Source organism: Rhamphochromis longiceps, linkage group LG15, assembly GCF_057381845.1.
Source record: "Rhamphochromis longiceps isolate RC_006_pf linkage group LG15, R_longiceps_female_GT1.1, whole genome shotgun sequence".
Classification (NCBI taxonomy): Eukaryota; Metazoa; Chordata; class Actinopteri; order Cichliformes; family Cichlidae; genus Rhamphochromis; species Rhamphochromis longiceps.
In genome coordinates this window covers 673,937-700,245 of record NC_140571.1, presented here as the reverse complement: position 1 = coordinate 700,245, position 26,309 = coordinate 673,937, and the positions used below count along the sequence as shown (strand labels likewise).

The following is a 26,309-nucleotide window of genomic DNA, read 5'->3' as shown; positions in this document are numbered from 1 at the left end:
TCATTTGGCCACTTTTTATTATACCGACACACAAAAATATATTCAATTGCACTTCTCGAATTCTTTTATTTCACAGAATGGCATGTAAATGTGGTTAATAGGAAGGACATCACGGTCAAAACATTCTTTGTTACTTGGAGACACAAAGTGAGGCGGGGCAAGATGGCGGAGTCTGTTCTTCTGATGACGTCACAGTTCAAACTGGAGTGAGCTGCTGTGGGAAAAAAATGGTTGACAGGTTGAGGTAAGCAGAGGCGGCGCCCCGGAAGCGTTACAGTTTGTGTTGCCGCCACAGGCGGCTCATTGGGATGGGGTTGAATCTGCCGCTGCGGTTGCTCCTCATGCCCAGGTACTGCCTCAGCAGCTGGTTGACCCGTTTCTGACTGTTCCATTTGCGGGCAGATTTCCGGACGCCTATGAACCCGCCGTAGCGCTTCTGTAGCGGCCTCATCGATGAGCCCAGCAGCTTCCTGTATGCGTGGCGCCCCCTCTGAAAGCCGCCAAAGCGTTTGGATAAGGCGATGCCCTCTGAACTCTCACCTTCACCGGCCTCGAGCTGGCCATCGCTTTCCACGTTCCTCTCCTCTCTGGGCTTCTGCTCTTCATCCGTCAGACTGAGATCCAGACTCTGCAGGCCCTCCCCCTCCTCAGAGGATCCCAGCAGCGATGAGTCATACTGGACGCTGCGCTGCTCGAAGGGTGTCTCATCCCGATCCCCCTCCTGGAAACGCTCCGCAGCTGTCGACTGCACCAGTTCACTGTCAGAGTTCAGGTCGAGAGAGGTCAGCTCCAGCTCCTCTCCCGTTCTCTTGAAGAGAGCGCCTCCTTCAGAAAGTGTAGGATGGAGCGATAGCTTCACAGCGCGTTTGCATACGTCCCACGTCAGCGAAGAGGAGATGCGACCCTCGCATTCCAACAAACACACCTGCAGAGGGAAGAGAAACAGTGACGTGGTGAGGCGATCCGAAGGGGTCTTTTTGACGTTTAACTGATGAAAACACAACAAAGATCCCAGAGACTTTGAAGTCCCCTAATTACTTGCAGTCATTCAAGCGCTAATCAGGCTTAAGAAAGAAGGTGACAGTGAGGATGCTGAGAATATTGGGCTGGCAAATAATTGCAGGTGTTTAGTCCACACACCAGAGCAACGTGACGGTCGAACGTAACGGTGCTGACAAGGCCTGAAGTATCTCCGTTTTCTACAATCACAAATTTTCTTTCCTTAGAACATAAATCATGGAAAGGACAAATAACGGAGCAGAGAGCAGACGCTCTTATTTCAAGTCTAACACACATAAACTGTCTGTCTGTCTGAACATGTGCGTGTTCCCATTGATCTCTTACTGGTTGTTTCCTCACATTTCCTACATTCGAGCGCTGCTTAGCAAACATAGCAGTGTGATATTTCTGACCTGATATTTAAAGAGTTTTAGCTAGCACTGCTGTTATAGTTGCTAGTTGTTAGGAGTAGTGGTAATTTGGATCATTATATTTATTCAAGCTTAAAGCTACGAGCAAAGAATCCTACAAAGAAGGATTGTAAGGTTTCCTGGGGTGAGACGGTGCGCTTTGTACTTCTTTAGAGAAATGCAGAAGGACAGCTTTTGCAAAAAGGATGTAAATGGCTGTGGTGACCACATATTTCAAGAAGAAGACGGTTTTGAATAAGAGAGGAAGGCGCACAAAGGTGCAGTCTGAAAGAGATAAACTGCAAGGTGGTGTAAGGGGTGCGGTAGCTGGGGTGCATTGGATGGCAGCCTGCAGCATGATTCTGGACGAGAAGGGGAGGTGAACCTGGTGGTTGACTGAGGAAGTGCGGGGAAGAATTCAAAGGAAGAGGTAAGCAGAGAAGAAGTGGGCTAGTCCTCTGAGGCTAGACGTGCGACAAAGACAGAGGTGGCAAAGGAAAAGGCTCAGTGAGTTTTATGTGAAGCTGGAGCCTAACGAGGGAGAAAAATTAGTTTATCTCGGAAACTGAGAGGATGGCTGAGGAATGCAGAAGAAGCGTAAAAATAGAGCTCCAGAAGGAAAACACTTGATGAGCGATGCCAAGAAGAGTTGTTGAAGCTACGTTAAGTAGAGCGGTGACAGTCATTACACCAGAGCTCTTCACTGTCTCTCTTTGCTGTTGGTTCCTTTTGGAGCATTTCTAACAGAACATCAAACTAAAACAATGGTTTGCTGAGTCTGTTACTTAGCACTAATTAGCACTAGCATGTTTCTCGGTGCATTTTATTAATTCAGCTAGCTATCCAAGCTAACTAACGTTAGCTGATGAATAACTCTCCAAACATTTTAAGGTCACTTCTGGCTCTAAAAGACAAACCCTGCGCTGCCTACACCGCTAATGCTGAAGCTTCAAAATGAGGAGTGGCTACATCCACCCATTATGCTGCCTTTGAATATGACACACGGTACATGTATGAACATGTTCACGGGGAAAAAGCTGCCTTTTGTGGCACAAAGTTAGATTCATGAGACAGAAAATGATGTGGCCCATAAACGAGAGTCAGGTAATAATTATGTGTTTTTTTGACTAGAAGCTGAACTGTTTATATTACATCGAGTGAATTCAACTATTTCTCATATGAAAAAGTCTGATGAGACTAATGACTGCTTCCCGAGTCCCCGAGCTGTGAAAATATGCACTGAGTTTATAGCCAAAAAGAAAACAAAATGTAAAAGCTAGCCAGTCATTTTAATGAAATAGCTTTTCTTCTAGTCAAACAGCCAAACACAAAATAATTGTATGGCCATGATTTTATGGCATTACTATATTAGTTTTAGTGCAGGCGTCAGCTGAACTAGCCTCCTTTTAACCTTGATGACTCGGGTGTCACAGAAGTTAATGGGCCTGGTTCCTGCTGTGTTCAGCATATATGATCTGCGAATGTGACACATCCATAATTTGACAAATGTGACATCGACTATTGCAAAATGATTGACAGCACAAAATTGGAGAAAAGTGCGAGGCTATTTGAAGGACAGCAGGTAAATTATGTCTTTTGCTGACAACTATTTATTTCCGAATGACTCTTCAGCTTCAAGACGTTGTTTCCGCTCCTAAAGATTTGGAACTGAACTTTTCTGTATAGAGCGAAGTTTGTCAGCGCTGATTTCCACCTCGTCTTAATGACTTTCCTGTCATAGTCGTGACGCTTGATAGTCTGACTTCAAGGACCAATGAAGAACATTTGAAGTGCATTTAAAGCTTTTTTGATGCAACAACGGCTTTTCTTGTTTAGTAAATCCAAATATATTTATCACCTATATTTTGCATCCATATATGGCTGACAGTAGGTCACTGTATTCTTCTCTTTCACCCTTTCCCAAACTCCCAAGCTTGCTGATTTCAGTTTGAGGTAAGAAGCAAATCCCATTTACTCGTCAAATCTCGCTCAAACGAGATAAATTGCATTGTTATCAGAAACCTGCTCACATCAAAGGAAGCAGAGAAGAGGGAGTTCTGCTGTGAATCTATCAACAGAAATTAATTATCCATCGTAAATGAAATGAGCACACCAGGGGATTCTCCGCAGCGGATCAATGGAGCAATCTAAAGGAGTTTATGAGCGGAGGAAGTGCGTGCATGCACACAGTCCACGATTTATATACTCGTGAGGACAAGAGGATAAAACGGTTGAGGAAATTCTCCAAGAGGAGCTCGCTTCAAAGGCTTAATTCTCACAGAGGAGGTGGGTCAGGGCTGGTTCTTAAATACAGTGTTGAGATTTTGATGTACTAAATTCTTTGAACTGATCAGAGAAGCAGCAGAAAAGCTCCTACTTTGCTACCTAATCTTGGGGTGGACAGATCAGAGTTTAAGGCCCACTTTGATGCCAAAGGCCATGTTATGAGCCAGCTTGTGCTCACAAGCCATCTGCAAACATCTTATCAAAAGAGTTGTTCCTGTGAGGAGTGACTGATAATGGTGTACGTGACGGAGAGCCAAAGAAGTCACACTTTGCCTGCTGTGTGATGTAGTGCACAGATCCAGTTCTTCAGGGAAGATGTTCAGGTAACAAAGTCCCGCTGAAGAAATCGAACCAATGTAAACCTTTCCAAAACGTTTCCATCAGGGTGACGATTAGCGAAGGTTATCGCTATCAATAGTATATCAATATATCATATCATCAAAGTTGATATGAAAAAAGAGAGAAAACAGATGAAAGAGAAGGACTACACGATCTGTCAGCCCCAGAGGAGAAATTCACTGCAATTTAAAAAAATCCTGATTCTCCAGCAAGGAAATGTGAGGAATACGGGAAGGTCCCAGCCTGCACCTTTATTTACTGCATGGTTTTCTTTACATGTGATTGTATTGTAATTCTGAGTATTTGTGATTTATGGTAGTTATATAATATAATATAATATAATATAATATAATATAATATAATATCATATATAGGGTGAAGGTGACGGTGGTCCCCGTGGTAATCGGAGCACTAGGTGCGGTGACTCCCAAGCTAGGCGAGTGGCTCCAGCAGATCCCGGGAACAACATCGGAGATCTCTGTCCAGAAGAGCGCAGTCCTGGGAACAGCTAAGATACTGCAGGACCCTCAAGCTCCCAGGCCTCTGGTAGAGGACCCGAGCTTGAAGGATAGAGAGAGAGATGTGTGTGTGAGACATTCTTAAGTGAAATGTAATATTCCTGTATGAAAAAGCAGCACTATTGATGATTGATTGATTGATTGATTGAATCTTTATTTTGAACATGTTGAAAAAGTATAAAAAATATATATATATATATATATATATATAAAGATTCAAGATGATAATTTGTTTCTTGAGTTTCCACCAGTAAAGCCATTGGACCCAGCTTGGCTGGAGAGCTAACCACCTGGGACACCACATGCTGTGCAGCAAAGTCAGAACAGCTGTGCAGTGTAGCATACAAACCACTGCTGGGACCAAGAGCAGAGCTGTTCACCTTGTTCTGACTGTTTTGTGTAAAAACACTTAAACGTAGGCTGATAGCATACAGTAGCTAACTTAGCTAATGGTCCAGTTCTAACAGGGAGTGTGGCAGATCTCTACAATGTTCAGCATGAGGCCCCCAGGCCTCACAACATCTCTGTGTAACAATCAAAGGTGCGTCAGGAACCAGCTGTGGCTGTTTGCAAATACGCATAAGGGAAGCAACGCCCACACTTCTGTCGAGCAATGAGACAGAGTAATGATTTTAACTGGACGAAAGTCTGGCAGCTAATGACAAACACAGACAAAGTAACCCTGGTTACACTCTCACCTTCACACAGCTGAACTACAAACGAGAGCAGGCAGGAAACTCCGTGACTAAGAGCCACATCACAGGTAATTAGCACATATGTAAACAAAAGCTGGCATTTAAAAAAATGACAGTAAGTAATGAATGTGGTGGTAGAATCTGTGTGTGTGGGTACGGGCGTGTAGGTGTGTGCACAAATAAATCAATGGGTCCTGACATTATAGCAAACAGCGGCGGCCTCACGCACACACTCTCAGTCTGGAGTGGGAGACAATGGAATTGCTCCGTGGATTCCATCTGTGGCTCAATGGGATGGCGGCAAACACAATGAGGTGCTGATCAAATGTGTCAGTCAGCGATGTAGGCTCAGGCTGATGATACTGAGAGGCAGTCTATTACAACTTCCAAAAAGGTCCCAGCTGTCTTTCCTCTGCATCATTATCAGCTAAATTAGCCGTCCTACAGCTATTCGTGGACACCCACCGACTATCTTTACCCACTGATTTTTCTCAGACTGCTTGGAATGAGATTCTGTGCCGTGTGGAAATTTTGGGTTCAGTTCGGAGAACGATCACATCCTCCCACTGTAGAGGCCGGGATTTCCTGATGGTCACAAAGAACTGCACAGGTGCTGTAGGTACTCACAGAGAAGCAACACTAATCCCTTCTGCATAAAAGTGTCTCCATCATGTCACCGTCACTGTGCATTGCGTGGCTTTCTTTAGTTTTAACCCAACGCTATGAGAGAAAAATAATAGGAAGTATTTTTTTCAGGTTTTAGGATGTTATGTTAGTCTAAGTCTGGCTCTTATGACCCAAGTGTGTGTGTGTGTAGATATTTTGTTTGGCACTAACCACCCATTATAACACTAATTGCCATTTGTGCATTGGCACAGAAAGAATATTGGCACTCTGCTCTGACACCTGTCCACACAGGAGATGATAAGCACTTCCAGCATAAAGAGTGCTGTCTGTCTGTCTGTCTGTCTGTCTGTCTGTCTATCTATTGTGGGATTATAATATTATCTTATGCTATGTTATACCCCTAATTAAAGATTGTGAAATTATTATGTAGTTTTAGTTTGTAGTATTCTCCTGAATTAGAGAAAGGTGATAACTGTTACAGTTATTAGGGTTAGCTGAGTTATAAGAAATACTGTTTTCAGAGAGTCAGGACTTTTTCTGATAGTAGAGGAGACAGAGCACATTCCACGGGAGCTTCACCCCCACTGTTGTTGAAGGCAGACAAAATAGGGAGCCAAGGCCATAAGTCAGGCTCACTAGGAGTTAGAAAGAATGTGAATGTTTAGGTTGTTACGATTAGGTGGGGGCCACTAGAGGCTATAAGAGTTTGAGTAACCCTCCACCAGTTTGAGATTTGCTGTGTCCCTCTGCATGCATGTCTCCCCATCCAGATGGTTTATGCTCATAAAGTGTTGAATTGTATGGAATAAAAGAGTGTTGATTGAGCATTTATACACCGAGTATCCCCCCTAATTTTGGTATGATCCGAGCTCAGGCACTAGGCGACGGAGCACAGCATGTGAGCGAGGGGGGAGAAGCTGCTGCCTGCGAGTTTGCTGTTGGAGAAGCGCAGACAGAGAAGAGCTGAAGTTCGACCAAGTTCCGAAGCAAATCATTCGTACTGTACAAATAATGTAAATATGACGGTGAATCACAAAAGATTGATGTCAAACTGATCACTTGACCCATATTACTTTACTTGCTCTTCGAGTGAATCAACAAATGGTGAAATGAAAAGCCGAACAACAACAATGCTGTTTGTTTAGAGAGTCTCAGCTCACATGTGTGTTTATTTCATATTTTCAGTTGTTTCCCTCCACGGCTAAATAAAGCACAGAATCGGTTTGAGTTATGTACTGATGAACACAACAATGGACATAAGGAGCTTCTTTCAAAGAAAAAAGGTAGATGTTATTTTATATATTATACTTTGTATGTTGTTCAGTATATTTCTATGCAAAACAAGAGGAACAGAGAGGGAGAGAGAGAGGAGGACAGAACAGGGAGGGAACAAGAGCAGGTGACACACCTGTTAGTCACATGTTGTTTGCCCAAACTCATCAGAACATGTATCCAGTGCCTAGTGTAACGTTTTAGATACCGTTTGTTATTTTTCAAATTCTATATTTATTAAGTTTTGCAGCTTGTTTGCACAACAAGGCTAAATAATTATTGTACTTTGGTAGAATTAAAAAATAAGTGTAGTGCAGGTCTATGATGATTTTTAGTGCTGCTATCATCTAGTTCTGATTCTGGTTCTGTCTTGGTTAAGTCCTCAGTAGTCCTGATTTTGAACTGTTGTAGTCCTGTTTTAGTTCTGGATCTGGTTGAATTGGGGTTTAGTCCTCGTGTCTTGATACAGCCCTGACTTTGTTCTGTCTCGCTGCTTAATTAAAAAGTTAGTTTAAGGTGTCCTGCATATGTGACATATTTTTTCCTACATGAAGAGATTCTTTTTTGAACAAAACTCAAAACAGCCTACCCCCCCCATCCCACATGCATACTACCCTTTACGGCTAAGCCCCGGGTGTATAAAATGTCTGGCTCCGCCTCTGGAGTCAACGGTATCCATTAGTGGTGCAGCGGATTACGGTTGATCCGAAATCCGAACCAATCCCACTCCACGGTTCGGTACGCACGCGATCCGAAGATTCGAAAAAGAAAAAGAAAAGTACGCGTATGGTGGCGTGGTCAGTCTGTCCAGCGATAGTTATGGCCAGCGCTAGCGGTTCAAGTGGAGGAGCAGAGGAGTTTGCGGTATTTAAGCAGCCCTTTGCTGCCCAGCCCGACCGGGCAAAGCTATTACAGAAGCTGCTGGGGTGTTTAGCTGCAGACGGGAGGCCGTATTCTGCTGTGCAAAACAAGCGGTTTAAACTACGATGAACGTGCTTGAGCCACGCTATGATGTCTCGTTGCGCGTCCACTTCAGTGACAAGATCGTTCCAAGCATGTATGAGCAGGAGAACTTTAAAGTTATGGCTGAACTGTTCCAACCATCTTCTGTTGCTCTAACTACAAATGGGTGGAGCTCCAGGTCAACGGAAAGCCACGTGACCGTGACCGCTCGTTATATCACAGCGGAGTGGTAGATACAAAGCCCTGCACTGCCCTGTAGATTACATTAGATTAGATGAAACTTTATTTATCCCTCGGGTGGGTTCCTCCGGGAAATTCAGTTTCCAGTAGCACAGCACCGACAGAAGTTGCAGAATGTGAGCAGAAATATACCAAATATACACATTTATAAATACAGAGAATACAAAAGGGATAAATAGAATAAACAGGAATAAGAATACAAGGGAACAGCACATTTCAAGTATTGTGAGTCTATTACACCGTTGGATATTAGCAAAAACTATTGCACAGGGAAAAGGCGCTACAGCTACTTGTTCCCCCCTTGTTTCCCCCCCTCCAGCGAGCAGTTAAACAGTTTGATGGCGTGTGGGACTTTTTAAGTCTGCTGGTCCTTGACTTTGGGAGAAGCAACCTGTCACTGAACAGACTCCTCTGGTTGTTTATGGCCATGTGCAGGGGATGCCCAGCTTGGTCCATAATGTCCATATTGCACCTTAATTTGTTTTTATATAAGTGAGTGGAATGAGTCTTCAGTTGTTTTTTAATAGGCAAAAAATACTTAAATAAATAAACGGCGAGTCAAATTTTTGTCTTTTTTTTCTATTTTTGCTGATCCGAAAATTGATCCGATCCGTGACTTAAAACCGTGATCCGATCTGAACCGTGAGATTTTTGAGCCGTTGCACCACTAGTATCCATGACACACAACGTAACGTTTGATAATGCGTCATGTGCAAAGGCATCAGCTCCAAGAGCCGTGCTTGGAGAGTGCTTTGCAGCGACTCTGAAGAGTCGACTCCCATTAAGCGAGAGCCGGCTCCTCACTTAATTTATCCTCATTTTTTTTCACATAGTATCATTATGTGAAAAACAGAGAGGGTGAGAGACATGACAGTCAAGTGCAGTGTGTGTCTGTCCTCTCAGTGAGTGAGACAGTGGACAGCGGTGAGGAGGGCTGTGCGAGTGCATCGCAAAAACACATAGATATGCCCGACACCCGTAAACAAAACAGCATCTGGCTGCAGTTTAAAAACTTTTTTGTCTCGACTTGGTCTCAGTTTAGGCGGTCTTGACTACAAGTCTACCATGTACTAAATAAAAGTGGGAGGGAGGGTGGGGCACGAAAACAAGAACGAACAGCTGGGGGGAACATGTGTAGATGAGAACTGGAAGGAGCGTTTGGAAATTCAGATACTTCAGTTCTAAACTGGTCATAAGTGTGAATGTGAGCTTGGCTGGTTGTCAGATATGTCCCCACATCATGATTTGCAGAAACTTCAGTTATCCCCTGATGTTCATCTACCCAGACAACACAGACAGGTTCACTCGGGACAGGCACAGAGGGACGAGGAGTCACTGAGCCACACGTCCACACTTCACCAGTTAGTCTGACATGCCTGGGTTTGATTCTGAGCAATGAGGCAACAGAAAAATGACCGAGCCACACGAGGCTCCAACCTAGAACCCTGTCACAGTGATAACCACTGCATAACCGCCCTGCTCCCTGCACGTCCTTTCCCGCAGTTTCAGCCTGCTTGCTTCTTCCCGTCACCTGTGCAGGTAATAAAGTAATCAGCAGAAGCAGCTCCAGTGTCAGCACTGTACAAAGTGGAACATGGTGTCATTCATCGAGACTCTGCATGAGCTGGTAAAAATCCTGCAAACGCACACTTCTAGAAGACTTAGAGACTTAGAGCTGTTTATTGTCATTGTGCAGTTTCTTGCACAGCGAAATTGGGTAGCTGGACCACAAAGGTGCTAAAGTAAGAAGAAGAGAAACCAATATACAACGAAGGCGGAAAATAAATAAATAATTAAATAAATAGAATAAAATAAAAAACAGTGTATATGTATACATATGTGAGTGGAACTATATACATGGTGTATGTGGAGGAAACATTGAAACAGACTGGGACCAAAATAATTGCACAGAACATGGAAAGACTGAGATATTGCATATAGATGATCCACAGCAGTGTCAGGGTGGATGTGTTGGGGAAGTCTTTACACACTCTTAGCTTGCATTAAGAGTTCTGACAGCCCGGGAAGAAGCTGTTCTTTAGTCTGTTGACTAATAATAATAATAATAATAATAATAACTTTATTTATAAAGCGCTTTCAATGTCCCTTTGTGACATGAAATCTGGATTTCTACTATTCTTAATTATTGTTGCCACCACAATTCTGCTCTGCATGAAATATTTTGGATGGATGTTTTGGTGACTGATTGAAATATGCTTCATACCTTAATTCTTGTGAAAAAATAAATATTCTTGCTGTTTTTGAGGTGAAAACACAACAATGTAAATGGTTGACAGCACACAGAGAAAGCTTATGCACAATGACAACCAGACAACGCAAAAACACAACATAAGTAGTTACATTACAGAGCAAACAAAGCACACACAGGACCATCGAACTGTACACGATGCGTTACAAAGACACTCTAATCAATAACTCACTGGATCACCATCATGGCCCCATCAGGGTGCTGATGGCTCGCTGCAGCTGCACACATGCGCCGCGGTGTTGACATGCATTCACACAGAATTACAATGATACACACATGTGCTCACCATGGTGTTGAAGGTTTGTTCCAGCTGCTGTTGCTGCAGGAGCAGTCCACAGGCCATACATTGCCCCTGACAGTCACTGCATCCAGGGGTGAAGAGACATGCCAGCAGGACCACCAGGCACCACAGAGGGATCTTCATCGCTCAGCGCACCCAGACAGGCAGCGACAAAGAGGAGCCCAGCAAACAGAAGAGTTCAAAACAAGGAGTCAGCAGCTGGAGGATCTGGGAGGTAAAAGCTGTGGGATCTGGGTCCAGCCTGCAGGGAGAGAGAGCGGACAGACTGACAGGAATACTGCATGAATTCCAACTCGCAGGGATAATTTGGTGGATTTGGCCGGCCAGTCGAAGCGTTGGTGGTGGGAGAGTGTTCATCAAATAACAGGAAATGGACAGTGTGGGTGGAGAGAGAGAGAGCACAACCTGAGGCAATAAATGATAAAATGGGCAATTTCCAGTGGACAGGAATCATCCTGTGCAGGCTGGAGGGTTGGATCGCAGATCGAAATCATACACCGCAGGCTGGAGATTAGTAAGAGCCCATATGTGCCTCCACAGATTAGCTTGAAACTACAACACAGGTCATTTCCTGAGGCAGCAAGAAATCCGCACACAACAGTGATTGGACGATGATAAAATGGGCATTAGAGTCAATGTTGAGGCAAAAAATATGCTAGCAGTGAAGAAATGTGTGACAGGACGCGTGCGCAGGCTGAGGAAGAATAACCGGTGAGATAGACCCCATCATCTGGTGTGGGCTCTACCTGTCTGACCCCCATTTATTCTGCCACGCACCACCGAATCAGCCAATAACAGCAATAACAAAGAGAAAAACAGAGCAGCATAGATTGCTGCTGCTTGATAGAAATATTCCACACTCTGTCTGCAGGCTTAAAGCCGGCACCCAAGGCCCTCATGCTCGTGTTTGCCAAACTATAAACGTTTAGGAAACATGTTCTCTGTTTTTCACATATTAACAGCTTTATTGCTGGAGCTGCTCAATCTGTTGACCTTAAAGGAGAGGTCAGAGGTCAAATAAGAAATACTAATAATGAAGTACTTGCTATATATCGACGATACACACCACACTTGTAAGAATCACAGTTTGTAAATTTGTCAGATTTCCCACCAGTAAATCTTTAAGGTCAACTCAGGCTACGTGCACACCGGCCCGGATAGATTAGAAAACTGCGTTTTTGTCTGAAAACGCTCCGCGTCCACGTTTCAGTCGTTTTCACAGACTTGTGCGTCCACATTGAAACATCTGAAAACACTTACGTACCAGTCCTGCGCATGCGTGAAACGCAAGAAGATTCGGCCTGCCTCATTTCTGTCTGCGGCTTATTCACTTTCCGGCTCGTTGAAATGTGGAGGAAAAGCAGCGAGTTTTTAAATGGACTCACAATGAGCTGGAGTTGTTGCTGCGAGTAACACAAAAGCACAAAGTTGCAAAAGCGAGTGAGAGTTTGAAGAAAAGCTCTATGAAGCACGTGCAGACTGATGTTAATCTTTAATAGGGCTGTCAGTAATTGGTCACATGACTGCATCACATGACTAACACGCGTCATCGTTTTAGAAACTGCGTTTTCGCTGTCCACACTGCGACGCGACAGCACCGTTTTGAAACGTATTCGTTTTCGAGAGCGTTTTCAAAACACTGCGTTTTTCCTTGAGGAAAATGTGTCTCGGTGTGGACAGGAGGCCAAAACGGAGAGAAAACGATGCGCATTAGTGTGGACGTATAAGGTCTTAAGATGCGAGCAAAGTTTGGATTGTACACCTCGACAAAATGTTACCAGGATTCAACCTCTCACGCTATTACGTTTACAGAGAGAAGGACAGAACCACACAGTCACGTATGTGAATCAGCAGAAGGGAAGGAGGATATTAAGGACGTTCAGCCGTTTTCTCGTGCTATTAGATGCGCTGCTGGTCTCAGTCTTTAAGTCTTTACTAGCTGTTTGCACGTGCACGATTACTTAGGGGGTCGTGGAAGTTTGGGGAAGGTGGCAGACCTGCAGAGCAGCCAGAGTCACAGAAGACTGGGACGATGTTCCTCTCCCCGGTGGGTCTCCTCGGTTCCCATTTACAAACTAAAAGAAGAGGAAAAGTCTACCAACTGTGTTCAGACGCGTTCAACAAAATCAACAAAATGAGCCAATATTTTTCTTAAAATGATCGATTTTTCCCGTTAGATATGTTTTCTGTGTTCTCGTGTGAATAGAGTGGGAATCACCGCTTTCTCTTTTTATTTACATTTTAAACAGCGTACCAGCTTTGTGGGAGTCGGAGGACAATATTAGCGTTTCCACTTTGTTACATTTCCACTCGTAGTCAGCAGCATCTGAAAGCAGTCATGTGTGACTCCAGCCCATTTACACAAGTAGAAATGGTTTTATGGGAAGTCATTAGGGTAGCTGTTTGTTTGCTTTGCAAAGATCACTTGGTCGCCTGCTGACTAAGCCCATTTCAGATAGTTAGGCTCTCCTGTAAGCAGCTCTTACAAACGAGTAAACCAGGAAAATGTGATGGCGTCGGCCTTCGACAGGCGTCAGAATCACAAAGATCCACCTTTCACACATTAATTATATTCAAACAGCGTGTTCATGTGAATACTGTTAAAAGGAGTTTTGTTCACATCATTAATAATAGTTGTAGTGAAATGTTTTGGTAACTAGATAATGGACCGCCACACATTCAAAGGCTCATTAAAAACATTATTATAATTTTTAGCTGGGGCCTGAATATCTGTGAGGTTGAGCAGCGCAGCATTACATGCAGATATGCAATCTATGTAGAGCAGTCCCAGTGTTTGCACCGTGTCAGGACAGGGTTACATAAGGTCAACCCCGACGCTGCGGCGTCACTCGTTTGAGTCAGGACGTTTCAAACTGACTCAAAAAGCCTTGAAAAGACATTTTGTGAAGAAGCTGTTTGCAGTCAGAGCCGCACTTCGACTCATTGACAAACACATTTACAGCCTGAACAGAAAATGTTTGAGCTTCCTTCACATGAGGGGTTCTGAAAAGTTGATGTAACGAACGCCGCTGCGCCGCTCGGGGCGTGCAATAACCCACGTGTTGGCGAACGGGCGCACCAAACGAATTTTTGAACTATGACAAAGATGCTTTCTTCCCCACACGGTGACTTGCTTTGATTTAAAGTCGTACAGAAATATTTGAGATCAGTATTTGATGGGGGGTTTTCCTGCGCCTGCTTGGTGGTGAACAGGCTTCCTAAAAGCTCTGATGGGGATAAATTACCACCACTCCTTGCTGCTTTGGCCATTTTGAATGAAGGCTATTACTTTGTGGATATTAACAATTAATGGACCGGGCGGTCTCGAGATTTGTGTAGCAGATGTAACAGTGAGCTGGCTGTAAAGATTTGCACGGATCGGCCAGTCACAGGCGTGATTGCCGTCGGTGTTTCCTGCATCACCTGGACACCTCTTCCCCCCCCCTTCGCGCACCCCTTAATGCCCTGCAATTCATCTCATTAACAAAAAGTCCAGCGCCGTTATTTGCATCTCTAAACAGGTTTTAGGTGGAGTACACACACGTTGTATATGCCTCAAAGCGTAGTGTTTTTTATGGTGTCATTCCCGTACTGTGGTCACTTTCATATCGTTTGCTTCTGGTGGGAGCTCATGCATATGCGATTTGTGTGTCTAAAATGAGTTAATATTTCAGCAAATGCAGATCCGGTGCAGCCATGTGGAAATGCACACAGAGTTAAGCAGTGAGTTCAGATGTGTGTCGCCCTCTCGTTTGCACACAAGCCTACGCAGCAATGTGTTAAACGGCTTTGAGAGAACTGTTGTTGTGATTCGCCACCATATTAAATACCAATACAGTTTGTCTTAAGATCACAACGTACGTTAATACATCACCAAACAACTGTGCGTCCAAATGAAGATTACCATTCAGGATCGAGCCTGTAATAATAGTAATAATAGTAATAATAGTAATAATAGTAATGCAAATTTAATACAGGATTTACTTATTAACGGAGCTCTGCTCACTGAAGATCGGTGGGGGGTAGAGGATCTTCATTTAACTGATGAAGGCTGAAAGCAGTTAAGTCGAGTGATGAGCAAAGTGAGCGAGAACAGGGTAGAGGGTAGGGCTGCCATTCCTCCCCACTGAAAGGAGTCAGCTGTGGGAGGCGGCCCTGTAAGGGGACCTGCACCCAGATAAGCAGATAGAATATATGACATCGATTAGCTAGATTGTAAAATCATTTTGTGCAGGCATTTGTGATCCCTGCAGGATAACCTTTAATCCCACAAAAAACATAAAAACCTTTAGTACTTGACTGTTTTGTGAACTTCCTGACATTGAACCTCACAAAAATAAAACACCTTTAAACCACTAAAATGGCTACTGGAAACATGATGTTTGCATTTCTTTGGGACAGCTGTGGACCGCCTAAAAAGACACCATGAATTAATCTGCAGCAGTCGACATTAAAGCATTCCCGGTGTGTGTGGACCTGCCACTGTGCCCAAGAGCCACAGGAGTCTCAGCTTATCCACATCAAACTCAATTAGTGTGACACTTTGAGCCACAGACCACCACCCTCCTTTCTCTGCCTGATTTTCTGTAATGATTCGCTTCTCCATCATCCAGTTTAGCCACCTATAATTCTGAATACTATTTTAGTTATCCTCAACATTTCATATCATTTCCAGAGAAGGCAGTTAACGGGGTGCAGGGGGAGGATATGCACAGTGCTGACGGGGAGGCTAGGCCCCTACACAGCCTTTTCCCGACACCGCTGGAGCCGGGGAGAGAGTCGTATTCGAAAACAGGGCTTCATCGTGCGTAAATATAAAAACCTTGGCATTCTTAACGAACGCTGACATGAAAGCAAAAAGAAAATGGGCTTTAACGAAGGGGCCTGACGTCCCTGTACTTTTCAGATGATTCTTCCCATCTCGCTGAAATGAATGCTTTTACCCAGTTCTTTCCAAAACATATATTGTCCTGAGCTTCCATTAGAGTTAACTAAGACCCTGAAAGTCTTACGTGTCCTCAAGAGAAATGTTTTTCCCTTTGAATCAGAGAGGAAGCAATCAGAACATAAAAGGGCCACCGCTCTCATGCATTTGCTTTTGTTATCTGAGTACATTTCTTGTCAGAGCTGAAAATGAACAATCAGAAACATCTGCGGTAATTTTTCTACCAGTTTACTGTCCTTAAAGAAACGTAATGAAAATCATTAAGGGCAGCGTGGAGGTCAGAAACAGGTGAGTGATCTGTTTTTTACTTTTTTGTTGAAGGAAGGTAATCAAATTGTTTCAAAGAGCAGACAAGTGCCTTTCAATGTTGTTTCAGCCCAGATTTTTTTTTATTTTACTCTGTTATGAAATGTATTACTTCAAAAACAGCTCATAAAGGTGTATTTAGTTTTACATAACGGAAAAAAGAAGTGACAGACTTTAGTTTTATTTATTCATAGACTTCATCAACAAGGATGGACAACACTATTTTCCAAGTTAAGAGCCATTTTATGCATGAACTTTGTGAGAATCCGGTCAGACTGGCTATGTGTGAATGCACCAGAACACATGCAAAGTATTTCAGGTGTTCCACCCATCCATCAATCAATCCATCCATCCATCCATCCATCCACCCATCAATCAATCCACCCATCCATCCATCCATCCATCCATCAATCAATCCATCCACCCATCAATCAATCCATCCATCCATCCATCCATCCACCCACCCACCCATCCATCCATCCATCCATCCATCCATCCATCCATCCATCCATCAATCAATCCATCCATCCATCCATCCATCCATCCATCCATCCATCCACCCACCCATCCATCCACCCACCCACCCACCCACCCATCAATCCATCAATCAATCCATCAATCCACCCACCCACCCACCCATCCATCCATCCATCCATCCATCCATCCATCAATCCATCCATCCATCCATCCATCCATCCACCCACCCACCCATCCACCCATCCATCCATCCATCCATCAATCAATCCATCCACCCACCCACCCATCCATCCACCCACCCACCCATCCATCCACCCACCCATCCATCCATCAATCCATCAATCAATCCATCAATCCACCCACCCACCCACCCACCCATCCATCCATCCATCCATCCACCCACCCACCCACCCATCCATCCATCCATCAATCCATCCATCCATCAACCAATCCATCCATCCATCCATCCGCTTCCGCTTATCCTTTTCAGGGTTGTGGGGGGTGCTGGAGCCTATCCCAGCTGTCATAGGGCGAGAGGCGGGGTACACCCTGGTCAGGTCGCCAGTCTGTCGCAGGGCTAAGACACAGGGACAGACAACCATTCGCGCTCACATTCACACCCATGGGCAATTTAGATCAATTAACCTATCCCTACAAAGCGCATGTCTTTGGACATGCACTATTTCAGGTGTTTGCCTTATAATTTATTCAGTATAATAACCAGGTTAACAATTTACATTTGCTGTTATTCACATTATAGTACACGTGTTGGCTTGCCTTAAACAGCCTTAGCTAACTCTTTGGTCAGGTGCAGTGTTGATTCTAGACCGACGCCATTGTGCTGATGTACGACACCAACGCAGGGATGGGGTGGAGGGTAGGAGCGTAGATCCACACAGACACTGTGCCAGTCTGTCTGCTCTACTGTTTCTGACTTTTGAGGGGGAACCAAACATACTGGAGCTCCTCCACTTGGGAGCAGAAACTATTCCCAAGCTGGAGTGGGCAGTCCAGCCTTTCCTGGCTGAGAACCACTGCCTCAGACTAGGATGTGCTAATTCTCCACATGAAAACACAGCCGTACTCAGTATGCTAATACTTTTTATACGGTCTCTGAAAAAAATGCCCTCTTGTGTTTCCAGCAAGTGAACAGGGGGATTCATCCTGTACGTTTGTGTACAAAGTTGCAAAGTGAAGTGAATTAATAAAGCTAACGATGGGGTAAATTAGCATTAGCAGCTTTAATAAAAGGTGGAGAGGGCATCCACGGTGTCACAAATGTGAAGAAAAGCTCCATGCTCGTCTGACAAAGCTCTGACTCACTCCATCTCATCCATTAGGTGTCTGCATAAAGCTGAAGAGCACAATGGAGTCTGCTAATGCATAGATAACCCAGAGGTCCCTCGCTCTCAGCTTCCCTCTTTCTCCCTTTTTAGCATCTTCTGTACTTTCCCACTTTTTGCTGCCTCCTTCTTCTTCCACTCGTCTCCCAACGTCTCTGCTTTCCCACATTTATGAATTTTAGCTGATGTGTTATCTCTACAGAGATATTGCAGAGGTTTCCAGCCTTTTCCACCGGTTAGAGATCTTAACTCCTGGTCATTAAGATCAACCTGGAGCCAGGAGCAATGAAAGATGGATTGCATGAAGATGCGATCACTTAAAAGGGGGAAGATGATTAAAATTTCTTCTCTGCCTATTAAATCTCACGGACCATTAATGGTGTTAGATTTATTCTTCATATTCTGGGATTTATGACTGTTTTATGACCTTACGCTCTCCAGTCACTTCTGGGAAATGTGTTGATCTGAGATAATAGTCCAGTGTGGTTTTGTGTGGAAAAGACGAAGATATTGATTCACAAGTCTTATTCTCATACACGTTTTAGATGCCTGTGAACAAATGCACACAAAACAATCTTTTAAAGGAATTCTTCATGGAAATACACAAACACACTCATTTGTAGCTAAGACAAATTAAACTTTCACGGTGCTCACGAACAACAATATATTTTTTTTCCAAAAGTTGCATCTCAGCTGCTCTAGATGATCCAGAGTCATGAGGGTAAAGACTTCGATAGAAAGTAAATCTGTTAAATGAAAATACACAGATTGGAAAGAGAGGCTCTTTTAAATGTCTCTCGTCTGAAGGTAACAAACTGACTGCCACTCACCTCCTTTGTAGCAAGGTGAAGGCATTAATGCAAATCTCAACCCCTGAGCGCATGAAAGCCACACGTCTGCATGGTGAAGTCCCACTGTGAGAACGTGGGACTTGTTTCTGTGGTCAAGTGAGACAGGAAACAGACTGTTGTCACCTCAATGACATTTTTCTGATTGTAAAAATAAACCGTGTTTACAAAAGTGCCTGAAAAATACAAATGCTGAATTGAACTTCATTAGCTTCCTCTTACAATATGACATCATGTTTTTGGAGTTTAATAACTACAAACTACTCGCTGCACTTTTCCTAGTCTGTACTTCCAGGACGTGTTTCCGTATTTCAGATTAGATCAAAAACACGAAGCGTCCTGAACCTTGGTTGTGTTAATGTGATTATACACGAAACAGTAGATAAAACCTCGAGAGCAAAGTTATCATAGATTGCTTTTTCCAGCCTATTAGTTTAGTTTCACCGCTGTTCCTTTCAGTTTACTTCTTATCTTCAACAGAAAGCGTTTGGTTTTAATGTTCATTGTGAATCTGCTCGTGCTGACAGAAAGAGTCAAAAACTAAAACATTCCCTCCACAATTGTATTTAATCTCAGATTCTTTAGTTAAAATATCCTTTTTAAGGGTTTTTCTGTCAGTAGTTAGTCTAGTTTTGGTCACTCTACTAGTTCTAGTTATGAGTGGATCTGGCCATCTCGCACAGAGAGGGGCAGCCAATCAGAAGAGAGCGTCAGAGAAGCTACAAGTGCTTGTGTTAGACAGTGGATGCACTCACTGTGGTCCAGTACAATGTAAATACGGATTATATTTAAATATGAATCATGAACACCTGTTCTAGAAGAGTCCAAGAATAAAACGATGGAGGAGGATATGAACATAACTCCCCCATTTTAACACTGTTAATACTACTGCAAAGGGCTGTTAGCCTTCCCTGCATTATGATCAATCATGTCCCCATTTAAAATTCCAACGCTAGTAAAAATAAATTCTTATTGACCTTCATGGTTAAAGAATATTCTGTGACTTCACTCGATAGTTGTTCTGTCTAAAAATCACAAAAACAAATTTCAAAATCACAAAGTCAGTTAGTGCCACACACAGTGCAACACCACTGAAATACACACCACATATGGCTCCCTACACACACACAGACACACACACTCAGAAAAATTATGGTTCTTAAATGGTTCTTCAGATGTCTTCATGGTTCTTTAAAGAACCATCATACGTCAAAGAACCTTTTTATTTTGTGGATGGTTCTTCAGCTATTACAAATGGTTCTTTAAAGAACAAAAGGTTCTTCATCCTTAGCTATCTAAGTTTGATGGTGTAAATGGCATAAATATTTACTCACTATAACAAGGCTGTGAATTATACTGTGTGTTTTCTTTGTGTGCATGTGTGTGCGAAGGGAGAGGGCGGGATACCTGGCAATTACCCTTTAAGAGAAGATGGTAGGAAACTGAATATTCAAATAAAAGTTAGAAATATTTGCTTAAAAATATACTGGTGGCAGGGGTGGGGGGGAAAGCCTAAAGACCCTAACCCCCCCCCCCCCCCCCCCCCCACACACACACACACACACACCTAACCCCGCAAACCCATTATGAATATGGTGAGTTAACAAACAGTAGACACAATACACACATTCAAATACTGTACTTTAGTTTTAATTTTAATAAAGCATTACTATTTTCTACTCCAAGGCATTACTTTTGAGATTATTATATATTTTTGAAAATATAGCATAATGATAATACTAGTTATTGTAAACTTTACAAACCACCCAGCAGTATGTAAAGTCAAATTATAAAATACAAGTAAATAACAATTGCAGAACAGAATGTCAGTGTAATGAACACACACTTCGTTTTGACAAAGCACAGCTTAGGTAAATGATCTGAGTAGTTGTTCATCACTGAGCAATTTGTTAATGTGTGTTTCGAGCCAAATAAATGACAGGGAGAGAGAGTGACGTCAGAATACGTCATACTATAACCTCCCGGGAGCGGACGGAGGGGGTCAGTCGTTGGGATGCGCATGCGCAGACAGAGTGCGCAAGCGGCGGGCCTTGACTTTCGGGGAAAAAACTCACGGACTATTAAAAAAATATATATATTACTGTTTAAAACACTAATGTGACATGTATTAGTAGTGATGTTGTGCTGAGGGTTAAAATGCCTTTTTGTAACTACAGAATGACAATAAACCATTAATATATGTCTATGCTGTGCTCGTGTTTATTTTGCCCTACTCAAATTCAATTTATGATGCATTTTATTTTGAAAGATTTAAAATGGTTTTTTTAAAGAACCACTCAAAAAAGGTCCTTCAAATGGTTCTTTTAAAGAACCATTTGAAGGACCTTTTTAAAAATGGTTCTTTAAAGAACCATTTTTAAAAAAGTTACCATTAAAGGTGCCCCAAAGAACCATTTCTTGATGGTTGTTTGGGGCACCTTTAAAGGTTCTTCAATGAACCACTGAAAGAAATGGTTCTTCAAAGAACCATTGTTTGAAAGGTTCTTTGTGGCACCAAAAAAGGTTCTTCTATGGCATCAGTCTAAAGAACCACTTTTGGTTCCAGTTGGCACCTTTTTTTTTCTGAGTGCAGTGCAACACCACTGAAATACACACCACATATGGCTCCCTACACACACACAGACACACACACAGCTGCTGGATCATCAGCCGTGGAAATCCAGCCTGTGCGGCCACAGATAAACCGTGGGTGACTCAGCGCACCGTTCAGACCAGCAGGACCTGCAGGAGCAGCAGGAGCTGCGCTTGCAGTTGTGCCCCGGCAGATCCTAAAACGACTAATCTGAGAGAATGCTCTTAATCCGATTTGGACTTTCTGCCACGGCTGCAGCAGATTTCAGGATTGGAACTATTACCTGGCCCATTGCACCATTTAAGAAATGTTATTGTGACACAGATAAACAAATTGACTGGTTACGGGGAACGTAAAGAGGTCAAGAGTAGGCAGGGACATTTGTAGGAAGGGGTGAGAGGACAGGAAGTGAGAACCGGCCGATAAGAGCCGTGAGAAATTCCCCAAGAAGTTTAAAACTGATTCAGAATGAACGATGTCAGCTGTGGAAAAAATCCCTCTGTTGGTCTTGAATCTTTTATTACACGGGCAATTTTTTATCATCCCGGAGTGATATAACTGGCAGGATACAGTAGTGTGTTATGAAAGGAGGCAGATGGACAAAGAGGAGGGCAACAGGAGAGAGGAGGCGACAACAGGTGTGTGTGTCAGGACGCTCACATTAAACACAGCATCACAAAAACATCATGTAAAAACTCGCTTTCTCATCATAATCACATTCGGGTTTTTAGTGAAGTTGTATTGTGATGGTTTCTTTTCATTGTCCAGTAAGCAGTGCTCTCTATAATGGTTATTCTGGGCACAGTGTTTATGTCTAATCAGTGAAGTTATTATCGGGTACCTCAAACATGTGAGCGCAGGGCTGTGTAACTTCATGCAGAACTGTCAGGTTTACTGGCGCCGGCATTTAAAACTCTTCATACATGTTTGGTTTATAATCAAAAAAGGCTTTCATGAAGGTGAGATTGTATTTCTGTTGTTTTAGTGTATTTTTTAGTATTTCTGTCAATTTTTATTATTACTAGCAAAGCCCTACATGCTGCTTTGGTGTTAGGCCAGGATCTATATGCAGGTAAACTGGCCAGAAAAACACTGATTGTGATTACATAATACATTTGTTAGATACCATATTGTCACCAATATAAATATGCAAAATGAAGAATATGTTAAAATTAAAATCAGATTTAATATTCATACTGTCGCTGTTATCCTCATATTGTTCTCATCATATTTTCCAGACTTTAAGCATTTTTGTAGCTGGTTATTTGATCATCAGACACTCAGATTACAAATTTGCATCGACTGTTACAATATGTTGTGTAACGAATGTAGCACGCACACACTCAACTTCAACAAACGTCCACATTTGTAAAGTCACCGATTAGACGATTATCGGATTTATATCAAATATTTACGTCTGTCACATGGATGTGAGCGCTCACGGTGCCCTAACCAAGGTTTATGTAAGGTTTCATCAGGATTGATGGAAAACACAAACATGCACACACCCATGTGCTACAATCATTATAGTCTTAGTTTTATCATAAATACTAATAACACAAGTGCTCTTAATGCACATTTAAGATAATCCAGCGCTGTATGCAATAATACAGTGATGAAGACGACCCCACCTCCTGTAATTTACACCTATGGCTGTACTGTGATGATGTCACATATCAAGAGCTTGAGGAGGGAGTGGGTGGGGGTGTGACGCCACTCCTCCACGCTGCACCCACAGGGTAAGGGTTTGAAGGGTTCGATCCTGTGAGGAACGGCGTGATGACACGCCACTCCAGATTTGGTTTTATCTTTGAAATTCTCTTTGTCTTAATCTCTGCTTCCTCACATCTGCTGGAAGAATCAGAACTCCTGCTGCTGGAAAACAACACGATGTTATCTCTCGTTGCTTCTGTTCTTTAGGAAACCTTATCGAATGCAGACTGCAGAGCACACCGATCGAGGAGGTGCAGTTCTCGCTCTACAACAGTCTCACTGAAATTCTCCCAAATATTAAGTGGGGAAACGTTGCACCCCTCACATCCATTACTGGTTTCTTTCCCACCATCAGATCAGCTGAGCTTATCATTGCTACTGTTTCCATCAGTGGCTCAAGCAGCTTTCTTTTAATTGGAAATAGATTTGTACCTGGGGCTAAACGCTCACGTGGGTGACATCTCTTCAGCAATCACTCTCTGCGTCGCTTATGTCCTTCACAGTGGGGGAAAAAAATCACACCCCTGATCAAGGTGCATTAAAAGCCTGGAAAGAATATTACGCCAGTGCAGAGCAGAGCGTAGTGCACATACATCGGCTGAGGCTGGGGCCGGGATTGGATGTGTGGGAGACGGAGGGAAACCTGGACGCTCCCATGACATTCCCCAAACCTGTACAGGTTATTTAGTTTGATGCGACCCCAAAATGAAAGAATGTGCCTCAAACATTCATTGAAAACATCGAATGTGTGAATCCACAAAGAATATTGGAGAAAAATGAAAGGTTTTCACACAAAAGGGACATTACGCCCTTAATGATGCGCTCAGTTCTGCAGTATTAATTCCCCACTGGCTCTGGCTGTACAGCTGAAATTCTGCAGAGTGTTATGCAGCTGACATTGTGTCATCATTGATCTGGTCGCTGTTAAGCTGCGTTGACACCTGTGCGAATCCATTGGACATGGACCCAGGGAAAGCAATCTAGCACGGCCACACAAGCTCCTTACTTTATCCAAGTGAGGAAACAGAAAAAAGAAGTGTTGAACTGCAAAATAGCTGTACGTGTAGCAGCGCGGGGGCAACAGATAACACGTAAACCTGCTGTTTTACAAAACAGACCCCCATTAATATGCATATATATGAATAAACAGCAAGAAATCTTAATGAATATTTACAGAGAGGCTCTAAAAAGCCTGTAAACGCTTTAATCGGTTCAATCTTTAGCGTAGGCAGCAGAAATCCTAAAAGCAGTTTCAGATGATTACAGGCAGGATGCTCGTAACGCACTGGCAGCAGATCCTTTTTTCTTTTTTGCTTCTTTACAAAAATAAAAGAAATTGCAAATGAAATCGTGACATGCTTTGGCAATAAAACGAGTTATAGATTTAACCTGTTTCAGATCTAAAGTAACATGGAGTCAGGTTTAGAAATGGGATTACTTTCACGCATGATCTTTAAACACCAATACACTGAGACGGGGGGGTCATTCCACCTATTAGTTCAGTGGCACTGATATACCTCTAAAACAGTTAAAACAGCGCCTCTGTCCTGTAGCCATCTGTCATCAAACATCCCCCTCGTGTGCACACATTTATCTGGGAATGGCACATTAACCACCCATTTTCTTCCTGTCTCTGCGAGGATCGTCTTTACTGATAATGGCCAAAGATTATGCACATTCATTACCATTATCATTAGAATCATCATTATCACGCGCTTTCAGCTGATTTTCTGGAGGTTTTTCTGTAGCACGGTTTGAAAGTGAAAAACAGCTTCTTAATATTAATGTTTTATTCAGTCAGATCAAACTAACCTGCTGGTGCTGTTTTCTCTTTTTTTTAAAAACACAAAAAAACAGGAAAAATTGTTTATTGATTTCTTCTCCATCTCAGTCATCTGTGTTGATTTGACCACTTCTGCATTGTTAGCTGTGTTAGGTTAAAATCACGTCAGCCCAAAAGCTGCTGAGTGACTAAGTGCTTTCTCCACACGATCTGGGACTCTCTCTCTCTCTCTGGTTAATTAAGTAGTAATCAGGTGTGGTGTCTTTACTGCTGATGATAACTGTGCTACCTTTAGAGCCGTGGGGACACAAACTGGGTAATGGAAAAGACTGCTTCAGGTGAAGGAGGATTATTTACAGGATTACCTCTTAAGTCAAAATCAAAACCACAGAGCCAAAGAGAGACAAAGTAGAAAGGAAAAGGCAGATGTAGGAGGTGAATCCTGACGGTGGTTGCCTTAAACAACAATATTCCCCCAGGATTAATGCACAATGCATGGGACACACAACAAGTCCTTTCCTAATTAACTATTGTCTCCTTTAAATAATCCAGGAAGTCCAACAACACAATCTCTCTACACAGGTAGACTCGCATAAATAAAGTCACATTCGAGCGCTTGCTTACCTGGATGTGTGAAGATGTTTCTCACAGTCTTTGCCTTCTGTGGCTACTGCAGAGTTTGGGTGGCTCAGCTCGTATCCTTAGGCTCGGGGTTTCAACAACTGAGTGCATGCCTCCTCTGAGGCTTCTTATAATGGCACACCCCTTCCCTCCTGGCTCAGCCCTCCAGTTCCCCCTCACCTCCCTCCCTTCTCCTGTATATCACCACTCGCATCACCGTAGAGAGCTAGAGAAAGGGGTGGATTCCCCCATTCAGTTACGCACAAACCCCCAGCCATACACACAAACGGTTGGCCCGCGCTGACGCAGGAGGTATTGCCTACGACACCAATTTCATCTTCATCGAGCCAACTGATGAGGCTCTAAAAATATGCATCATCATAAGATTTATCCAGAAGCTCCATATCTAAGGTGTCCATAAAGCCCACGGCCTCGACACCAGCTTCCTGCCGAGGTCAGGGAGACGACGGCACTTTGGATGATTTTTTGACTATGACTTAGAAAAGCAGCGTCACGGATGGAGGGAGAAGGTCACAGGTCGATAAAGTTGTTTAAGCTGGAAAAGAGTAACATAACAAGCCTTTTGTTGGTGGCAGTGGGGCCTTGAACAGTATATTATTTTATGGAACAATGACCAGGGTAAGGCAGTCGACAGGCAGAGCGTGCAGCCAATCAGGGCCTAGAGACAGGTATGAGTCATGGCAGATATTTGGGGCTGGAGCAGGGGGTTGAAGGTTTGTCCCACGGTGCTGAGAGCTTTC

General features: G+C 43.2%; 1 protein-coding gene across 2 annotated transcripts; it reads right to left on the bottom strand.

The window, feature by feature from the left end:
• Positions 1 to 11: 11 nt before the first annotated feature.
• On the bottom strand, positions 12 to 25,660 carry pnocb (prepronociceptin b). Of its 2 annotated transcripts, XM_085382574.1 has the most exons (4): positions 25,552 to 25,638; positions 18,821 to 18,927; positions 10,905 to 11,160; positions 12 to 925 (listed from the first exon to the last, which is right to left on the bottom strand). In XM_085382574.1, the coding sequence occupies exons 3-4, from the start codon at positions 11,040 to 11,042 to the stop codon at positions 272 to 274; spliced, it is 792 nt and encodes a 263-aa protein (XP_085238700.1). In that variant the 5' UTR covers positions 11,043 to 11,160; positions 18,821 to 18,927; positions 25,552 to 25,638; the 3' UTR covers positions 12 to 271. The 2 variants fall into 2 exon arrangements, with proteins under 2 accessions (XP_085238700.1, XP_085238699.1); XM_085382573.1 differs by lacking the exon at positions 18,821 to 18,927 and having other exon boundaries at positions 25,552 to 25,660.
• Positions 25,661 to 26,309: the final 649 nt, after the last annotated feature.